Consider the following 9638-nt stretch of genomic DNA (forward strand, 5'->3'; position numbering starts at 1 on the left):
AAGGGGCACAACCCCCTCCAACCCCCTTCAACCTTCTCCCCCACAGCCCCCTTCAACCCTGTTCTCCACAGCCTCCTACAACCTCCCCCAAAGCCCCCTCTGCAACCCTCCCCACACTCCCTCCAACCTGGGCACAAAATCAAAAGCAACTTGTGTCTTGCTGACAGGGTGAATCATTCGCACATTCCAGCCCCCAGCGCAGCGCAGGGATGGGCCGGACGGCCAGAGAGAATGCCCCCTCCCCCCAGCCTGCTGGTGCCCCTCAGTGCCGATGTACAGAGCCCTGCCCCCCAGCCTGCCGGTGCCCCTTAGTGCCGACGGGCAGCTCCGTGCGAGCCCAGCCCTGCCCCCCAGCCTGCCGGTGCCCCTTAGTGCCGAGGGGCAGCTCCGTGCGAGCCCAGCCCTGCCCCCCAGCCTGCCGGTGCCCCTTAGTGCCGAGGGTCAGCTCCGTGCGAGCCCAGCCCTGCCCCCCAGCCTGCCGGTGCCCCTCACTCCTAGTTGGTCTCTTGTACTCTCTGACCCGTCCCCGCTGTAGCCAGCCTGACTCAAGGTGGCTGAAGCTGGCGCCAGGCCCCAGACAGGACAGGTCCTCGGCCGGTCCGCTCTGCCTTCCCTAAACATTGCCGAGAAGCAGGAGAGTCCAGGGCCCACCTGGAACAGCCACATGCCTGGCGGGCCCCTCCCTGCAGCCCCAGCCCCAGGCAAATCTGCTTCAGCACTCGCCAGATCACAGCCTGGAGTTGTGAGCGGCGCATCCCGGTGCCAGGCCAGGTAAGCCCTGTGCCCCTTCCCCCCGCTGCCCCCTGGCGCATGTGCCCTCCCCCCCATGCCAGGCACCTGCCTCCCCAACTGTGCCCTGGCCCATGTGCTCCCCCATCCTGCCCTGGCCCATGCACCTGTGCCCTCCCCGTCTGTCCCATGCACACACACCCCCCAGCTTCAGCCCATGTGCCCACCCAGCGTGACCCCCAGGGGAGGCAGGCTGTGTGACCTGTTCATTGCAGTGGGGCATGTGTGAAAGGACCTGGGTGCCGGAGCAGGTGGAGCCCAGGACAGATGCTCACCCGGCCCGGCATGAGATCACGGCTGCCAGGATGCGGCTCTAGGGAGCCAACAGCCACAGCTCCATTACCGTGGCCTGCAGCCACTGAGCCATTAGCGCTAATGGGTGCTGGGAGGGTGGCAGCTCTGCCAGGAAATGCTGCAGCTGCAGCTCGGGGGGGCAGTGGGGAGGAGCTGGGCCCAGCCTCACCCCACATGTGGCAACAGCTGGGCAGGTCCAAGAGGCTCCTGCCCCACAGCATCCCCTGCTGGAGAGGGCCGAGTTGGCACGAGCATGGAAGGGGCTATGGGGCTGGGGTGCAGCTATGGGCCCAGGCGAGGAAGTGGGGACACCAGGACCTCCCCCTAGGTCCCGAGTTCATCCCCCCCAACCACCCACTCCCCTCTGCCCTGCCCATTTTCCCGAACCTGGCCCATCCTGCTCAGTGTCTCTGACTTGCCCTGCTGGCCAGGACCCCCCTCCCCACCCCGACCTGTCCCCCGTAGTCCCCGTCCTCGCTTGCTCCCCTGTAACACCGCCTTCCCCATCTCCCCTCCCCCAGCTGTTCCTGGTGCCTGCCTCCTTTCCATCATCTGACACCAAGGACACCCCGTCCCCCCACCCCTGCGAGGTTGGCTCAGGCTGACACACACTCTGTGCAGGGGGCAGTCTCTCCCAGCAGGGGGCGCTGTGGGGAGTGGGGCAGAAGTGCCGCTTGTGAGGAGCGCTCACAACGCCCTGCTCTACACTGGGGAGTTATTTCACAATAACCCCCCATTATTTTGAAATAACACGCAGCGCGTCCACACGACTGAGCCCGTCACTGTGAAATAGGGGGCTGGTTATTTCCAATAATAACTCCTGCTTCCCACAAGGAATACCGCTTATTTCGAAAGCACGGGCATGTGGACGCACCACAGCTGCTATTTCGAAATCGCTACTCCCCGGCATCATTCAGAGTAATGACTCCCCAGTGTTTCCTGGGGCTCCAAGGCGGAGCCTGCCTCGGACTAAATTCGAGCATCAACGTGCTATTTCGAAAGAGTTATTTCTGGAGTCATTATTCCAAAATTAGTTATTTTGAAATAATTTCCTAATGCAAACATGAAATCAGCCCTCTCCTCTCCGTCTCCTGTAAGAGGGGCAGCTGGCTCTGCACACAACAGCTGGCCCTGTCGGAGGCTGGATACTGGACTAGATGGGCCCAGGCCTCAGTTGTTATGTACCTAGCTCTCCAGCAGCTGGGTGCTGCTCCCTGGCTCCACCAAGCCATGGCCACTTGGCCCAGGAAGTTGCCAGTCAGCAGAAGCCGGGTCAGGCTGATAAGCCACAATGAGCCACCATATCTGACTACCAGGCATCCCCTGAGCTCGGCCTAGGTCCCACAGCACCGCTTTTCAGGGGATATCTGGGCCTGCACACTGGCTAGTGTAGACAGAACCACTCCCAAGCCAATCCCAGAATGCACCGCCCTGCTCCCAATGCTTCTCTGCCTCCTTCTGATGCATGATGGGAGAACAGCTCAGATTTTCTTACTGGACCAAACGTAAACTGGGGACAGCCCGTTTGTCTCTGTCCCCCGCCAACCCCGTCTACCCCCATCCCCAGCCAGCCCCATCTAGCCCCACCCCCAACCTGGCCTGTCTAGCCTCATCCCGCCTCGCCTGTCCTCATCCCCAGCCAGCCCCATCCCTAGCCAGCCTCTTCCCCAGCTAGCCTGGTCTATCCCTGTTCCTAGCCAGCCCCATCCCCATCCCCAGCCAACCCCATCTACCCTCATCGCCAGCCATTACCCTCTCCCCAGCTATTGCTTGGTCTGTCACCAAGGCCCCTTCTCTCTCTCTTATGCCTGCCCAAGAGCTGCCAGAACTCCTGACGTGTGCCTGGGCCCAGACTGTGCCAGAGCAGTGGGGCTGGGCCAGGACCAGACATGGGGGGAAGTCAGTGGGGCTGCTTCTGGGGCCGGAGATGTAGGAGCTGTGGGGCTGGGCTAGGCCTATTCACTGACACCCTGTTGGGGAGATGTTCCCCAGGCAGTGCGGTGGCACAGCAGGCAGTGCAGGACACATAGGGCCAGCGCCTGGCGGGTGCTAGGATCCATGGGGCTGTGGTGACAGCCCCAGTTCAGCTTGGGACCGTGTCAGCCCCAGTTCTCCCACCTCGTTAGCATCCAGGGACCCATCAGGGCTGGAACAGGGAAGATCTCACTGGGCTGGGGGTAAACAGAGACCAGCAGGGACTGGGACATTCAGCTGAAAGGGCTCAGAATTGGGGCTTTTTGGGGGGAGTTGGGTTCCATCCCCAACCCTGGGGTGGGAGATAGTGGCTAGAGCAGGGGGTTGGCACTCAGGACTTAGCTCAGCGGTGGAGGGGAGGGGCAAACAGTTGGGTGACTTTCCCAAGGGCACGGCCTCCGTGCAGTGTTTTGTAATACTGATGACACAGCTTCCCACGGGGCGTGGGCCAGCAGGGGCTGCAGGGACACCCTCCTGGCCCCAGGCACTGTCCTTGGAATCTAATGGCTGCAGCATCCTACCGGGAGTAAGGCCTTCTTCCTGGGTCGCTGGAGGCAGCTCCGACCCCCAGCAGATGGGTGAGGCTAGAGGCTCCAGTCAGCCCATATTGAAGGGCAGAGTTGCCTAGGGGATAGAGCACTGGGGTTCAGGACACCTGGCTTCTGCCTGTGACCCTGTGGGAGTTCTTTCCCAGCTCTGCATTCGGTGCACCCACCACGCCAGGCAGGACTGAGTCTATGGCCAGGGAGCCCAATGGGCTCATCCCCATGCTGGAGTCTGCAGGCCCCAGGGGTAGCATGCAGAGTGGCATGGGGCAGGGTGGCACTGGGGACATGCCCTGGGCAGGGTGGCACTGGGGACACATCCTATAGGCAGGAGCAGGGGACACCCCCCATTAACAGTGGGTTCGGGCATCCCAGCTGACTCCAGGCACCCCCAGGACACTCTGCGGGCACCCGTCCAGCAGGGGTCGCCGCGTCCCTGCTGGGCACTGGGGCGCCCCCTGGCGGCGGCCCGGCGGGAGCCCCGCGCAGCGGGAGGGGGCCGGGCGCAGGGGGCGCTCCGGAGCGCATCGCTGCTTTCCCTGCGCACGGCCGGCCGCGGAGCCAGGGCGCAGCGCAGCGAGGAGCGGCTGGACCTCGGAGCTGGGTCTCGCCCCAGCAGGAAAAGCGGCTGCCGAGGCTCGGGGCTGGGGGTCTCTGAGCGGGTCCCGAGTCCAGCGGCCCCCGACGGGGCTTCGGTCCTGCGGCCGCGCTGGCTCCGGCTCTGCCCCGTTCGATCCCGGCGCTTGGGGTTGGGTCGCGGGGGAGCCCCTGAGCACGGTAAGGGGGCGCAGGGGCGGCAGGGAGTGCCCTGGGGGTGCGGGCTGCTGGCCCCGGAGTGTGGGGGGAGGGTGCGTGAGACGCCCCCGGTCCCGACCGGGAATCGATGCTGCGCTGCGATCTGCTCTTGGCGCGACGCGCGGGCGGGTGCCGGGACTCTGGGTCCGTTCCCCAGCTAGGACGGGCAGCGGGGAGGGGGCTTCTGCGTCAGGACTCCTGGGTTCGCCTCTCTGCTCCGCCAGGAGTCACCCCCGGTCCAGCCCGGGGGGGTCGTGCCTGGGCGCAGGGGAGGGAGGGAGGGTGGCAGCGGGGAGGGGGACTGTCGCCCTGACTCCCTCACCAGCCCTGGGTTTAAATGTGCTGATTATCGAGTCACCCCCCCACACACACACACACTGCAAACGAGCCCCGATTGCCACATCCCCCAGCAGGCCGGGGGGGGGGGGGGGCAGCAGAGGGCGCCTCGATGATGGGGGCGCTGGGACGCTGTGTTGCTCACCCCCCACTCCCTGGGGGCAATGCCAGGGCAGTGTCAGTGGCTCCCCCCTGATACCAACCTCTCCCCCCCCCGCAGATGCCCGTGGCTGGTGCCAGCTGCAGACACTGCTGAGATGTTCACCTGCCACCCGCCCAACTCCTCCCTGCTGGGGGGGCCCGCCAGCCCTGGGGCGCCCCTCCCGGTGCCCGTCGGCAGCTTGCTCCTGGGCAACTCCTCGAGGGGGCAGGCGGAGCCACTGGAGCTGCGCACGCCCTCGCCGGCCGTGCCCATCTTCTCCATGACGCTGGGCGCCGTCTCCAACGTGGTGGCCCTGGCCATCCTGGCGCAGTCCTACGCCCGCTTCCGGCGCCGCTCCAAGGCCACCTTCCTGCTCTTCGCCAGCAGCCTGGTCATCACGGACTTCGCCGGGCACGTCATCCCGGGCGCCTTCGTGCTGCGGCTCTACGCCACCCAGCTGAACTGGGACGCCATGGACGGCACCGGCGCCATCTGCCAGTTCTTCGGAGCCTGCATGGTGTTCTTCGGCCTGTGCCCGCTCTTCCTGGGCTGCGTCATGGCCGTGGAGCGCTGCGTGGGGGTGACACGCCCCTTGCTCCACGCCTCGCTGGTCACCTCCGTCCGGACCAAACTCACCCTGCTGGGGCTCTGGGCCTCCGCCCTGGCCATCGCCCTGCTGCCCATCTTCAGCTTCGGGAGCTACACCATCCAGCACCCTGGCACCTGGTGCTTCATCAAGGTACAGCCAGCGGAGGGCTGGCCCGAGGTGACCTTCGCCCTGCTCTTCTCTCTGCTGGGCCTGGCCTCCCTGCTGGCCGCCTTGGTCTGCAACACCCTGAGTGGGCTCTGCCTGGTGCGGGCGCGGCTGCGGGCCCAGCGCAAGTGCGGGCAGCGGCGCGCCAAGCCCCACGACATCGAGATGGTGGTGCAGCTGGTGGGCATCATGGTCGTCTCCTGCATCTGCTGGAGCCCCATCCTGGTGAGCAACGGGGGTGGGGGCCTCCCCAGGGCCACAAGATGCAGTGGGAGAGTTGTCCCAAGGGTGCGAGGGTGGGAGGATCAAGGTGTGTGGGGGAGTCCCGACAGGTGCAGAGTGGGAGGGCTTTCCCTGGGGGTCAAGGTTCCCCAAGGAGGGAGGGGCAGGGGGGGTCTCTGTGGGGACAGGGTGCAGTGGGGGGTTCCCCATGGGTGCAGTTTGCATGCCCCCTGGAGGGCAGGATGTTGGGAGTTGGATGTTAGGGAAAACTCTTTCCCTAGGGCTGTGTCTAGACTGGCCAGTTTTTCCGGAAAATCAGCTGCTTTTCCGGAAAAACTTGCCAGCTGTCTACACTGGCCGCTTGAATTTCCGCAAAAGCACTGACGATCTACTGCAAGAAATCAGGGCTTCTTGCGGAAATACTATGCTGCTCCCATTCGGGCAAAAGTCCCTTTTGCGCAAAACTTTTGTGCATAAGGGCCAGTGTAGACAGCTCAGATTTGTTTTGTGCAAAAAAGCCCCGATGGCGAAAATGACGGTCTGGGCTTTTTTGCGCAAAAGCGCGTCTAGATTGGCCATGGACGCTTTTCCACAAAAAGTGCTTTTGCAGAAAAGCGTCCGTGCCAATCTAGACGCTCTGTTCCGAAAATGCTTTCAGCGGTAAACTTTTCCGTTAAAAGCATTTCTGGAAAATCATGCCAGTCTAGACATAGCCTAGGAGGGTGGGGAAGCACCAGAATGGGTTCCCTAGGGAGGGGGTGGAATCGCCGTCCCTAGTCTCCGCTTGACAAAGCCCTGGCTGGTTTGGTTTAGTTGGGGTTGGTTGGGGTGGTCCACAGGCCAGATGTATCCCGTCAAGCCATTGGATCTGGCTCCTGGCCGCCCAGCTGCTCCCTGCCCCCAGGCCAATCAAGACCCCAGAGCTGGGGAGTGCGCAAAGTCTTCTCCCCCCACCAAGGGCGCTCAGCACCAGAGGGCTGGCGGTTCTCTCTAGGCACCGTGCACCCCTGGCAGGGTGGGGGTGGGGGGAAGACTTTGTGCATTCCCCCGCCCCCAAGCCAATCAGGACCTGGAGGTGAGGTGGGGTGGGGAGTGCACAAAGTCTCCCCCCCCAGGGGCAAACCACACCTAGAGGGAACCTCCCCTTCAGGGTCAGCCCACGACCACTTCCAAAATTCGTGACGTGGCCCCCTGCAAAAATTATTGCCCACCCCTGCTCTATGATTTACCTGCAGGTACAGGGTGCAGTGTGTGTGTGTGGGGGGGGGGGTTCCCTATGGGTGCAGTGTGTGTGTGTGGGGGGGGTTCCCTATGGGTGCAGTGTGTGTGTGTGGGGGGGGTTCCCTATGGGTGCAGTTTGGGTGTTGGGGGTGGTAGAGTGTGGGGGTTTATCTGCAGAGCTAGGGTGAAGTGTGGGGTGTGCTCCCCTTGGGTGCACAGTTTGGGTGGGTTCTTGAGGGGTCAGGATGGCGGATTCCTGGAGGGACAAAGTGCAGGGGGGGTTCCCCATGGGTGCAGAGTTTAGGGAGATCCCCTGGGGGGACAGGGTGAGGGGAGTTGCTGGGGGACTGTGGATGGGCTTGGGGACAGGTTCTCCACTGTGGGTTCAGAAGTTGGGGGGGTCCCTGGGTGTTCAGGGGGGAGGGTTCTCTGAAAGGACAGGGTGAAGTGGTGTTCCCCATACAGTGGGGTGCAGGGTTTGGGGGGTCCTTAGAGGGATGGGGTCCCAGCTAGGACAGGGTGCAGCCCCTCCCCCATGGGGGCTGGCACGGGCGGTGGGGCTGGATGGTGGTGGGTACCCACATGATCCAGGAGCCTCCATTCACACCGCCCTGATACCTCCCCCCCCCCGGGGCGGATTTCCTCCTGCAGCCCATCCCTCGCCCCACCCCGGCCAGGGATCGCCCCTTGCACCCCACCCCCGACCCCGGTGCAGGTTGGAGGCAGGGGCTGGGCACGTGCAGCTGGACGGCTGCTGGGGGCGGGGGCAGGGCTGGTGCAGCAGCGCCCTCGTGTGGCTGCAGACTGGTAACTGCACAGTCATGGCTGGTTGGGGGTGGGGAGCTCAGGTGGACCAGATTGGGAGGGACAGGGGCTGTTGGGGGGCTCAGGCTGAGAGGGACAGGGGCTGTTGGGGGGCTCAGGCTGGCAGGGGGAGGGGGCTGGGTAACTAGTGGGTCAGTCTCAGGGATTTAGGGCCAGAGAAGGGGTGAGGGGCTGCAGTCCCAGCCCCCCAAGTCCCCTGGCAATTGGGCACCCCCCTTACGGCCACATCCCTCCCCCCTGCAGATCTTCGTGCTGCTGGCAGTGGGCGACAAGGCCGGCTCGCTGCACTACCAGCGCCTCTTGTTCCTGGGCGTGCGCCTGGCCTCCTGGAACCAGATCCTGGACCCCTGGGTCTACATCCTGCTGCGCCGCGCGGTGCTGCGCAAGCTCTGTGTGGCGTTGCGCCGCCAGCCCCCGGGCAAGGGCAGCCGCTTCGAGCGCTGGGAGATCAGCTCCTTCCAGAGCTCCGAGCGCAGCATGGTCGCCCGCTTCTAGGGGCCCGGACGGACCAGAAGGGCTGGCGGCGCCCGGCCCCACCTGCTCTCGGCACCTGCAGGGCCTTCCAGGCGTGCGCAGAGGGTTTGTCGGACGTGACCTGGTCGGACGATGGAGCCATGTGGCAGGAGCTGAGCCAGGCGGACATGACCAGGTCGGATGATGGAGCTGCACCCCCTCCAGTGGGTGCCCCCCATCCAGCTGTGGCAGGAGCTGAACCAGATGGAAACTGAACTCTGCGGAGGGCCATGGGTGTCTTAACCCTGCTTCTCCATCTGCAAGGATGCTGCTGCCAGAGCCCACCCTGCCTCTGGCTCGAAGTGCTTTGGAAATGGGGCATGGGCAGGGCACAATGCTGTGGTGACACGCAGGAGTGAGAGCAGAAGAGCAGGGAGACTGGCCTGGCCTGAGAGGTAGTAGGGACTAGTGGTTCCACCATCCACTTGGGCATCAGGACACCGGGTTCTGCCACAGGCCCCCTGAGCAAACAGACTTTGGGGGAGCTCAGGGCCCAGGAAGGCAGGTTATTGAGCCAGACCTGGTTAACATTTGGGGAAACTGAGGCACAGTGAAAGGAGGTGATGGCACCAGTCTACCAGGGCTCACCTGCAGGGTGGGGTGTGGGGGGGGATCTTGCTGCCTTGGCTGAATTCATTCTGCGTCCCTCATCCCCAGGGAGGGGGTTTGTCTTCACTTCCTGGCCTGGCATGGGCAGTGTTGGGATGTGGCTGTGAGAAAGCTGCCAAGCTCCACCCCAGAGGCAGCCACATCCCAGGGCCGGGCAAGGGATCCCTGTGTAAACAGCCCCTGTGCCCCCCGGGGTGGCTGCATCTCCACAGGGTTATGTACAAGCCCATCAAGTGCTCATAGCCTGTCCGGGATCCAGGCCACAGCTTCCCCCTTGCACCAGGTAGCCCCCAGCTGAGCCCTTCGTCCCCAGGCTGTGGCAAGTGTGTGTGGGGGGGGGAGGGGGAAATAAGCCCTGTGTGGACCTGGAGATTGATGTAAAGGTGCCTGGAAGGGCCTCTGCCCACTCCCCCCTCCCCAGCCACTTGCAGAAGTCCAGGAGGTGGGGGGAGCCCAAGGGGTCAGGAGTGAGCCCCACTGGCCACAGGGAACCCTGGAGCAAGGGGGATGCTGGCCTCACACCAGGCTCTCATTTCCCAGCGTGCCAGGGCGCAGTGCTGGGGGCTCTGTACAATAAAGCGCTTTTAGTGACCGTGCCGGTGCCTGTGCGTCCCTGTCT

The 9638-nt window shown here is 64.2% G+C and overlaps 1 protein-coding gene across 2 annotated transcripts; it reads left to right on the top strand.

Moving 5' to 3' along the window:
• Nucleotides 1-3511: 3511 nt before the first annotated feature.
• Nucleotides 3512-9615, top strand: PTGER1 (prostaglandin E receptor 1). 2 transcript variants are annotated; one of them, XM_075902244.2, is made up of 3 exons: nt 3512-3635; nt 4954-5854; nt 8141-9615. In XM_075902244.2, exons 2-3 carry the CDS (start codon nt 4991-4993, stop codon nt 8390-8392), a joined length of 1116 nt encoding a protein of 371 aa, XP_075758359.2. In that variant the 5' UTR covers nt 3512-3635; nt 4954-4990; the 3' UTR covers nt 8393-9615. The 2 variants fall into 2 exon arrangements, with proteins under 2 accessions (XP_075758359.2, XP_075758358.2); XM_075902243.2 differs by lacking the exon at nt 3512-3635 and adding an exon at nt 3670-4379.
• Nucleotides 9616-9638: the final 23 nt, after the last annotated feature.

This window comes from Pelodiscus sinensis, chromosome 31 (assembly GCF_052426305.1).
Source record: "Pelodiscus sinensis isolate ZL-2025 chromosome 31, ASM5242630v1, whole genome shotgun sequence".
Classification (NCBI taxonomy): Eukaryota; Metazoa; Chordata; order Testudines; family Trionychidae; genus Pelodiscus; species Pelodiscus sinensis.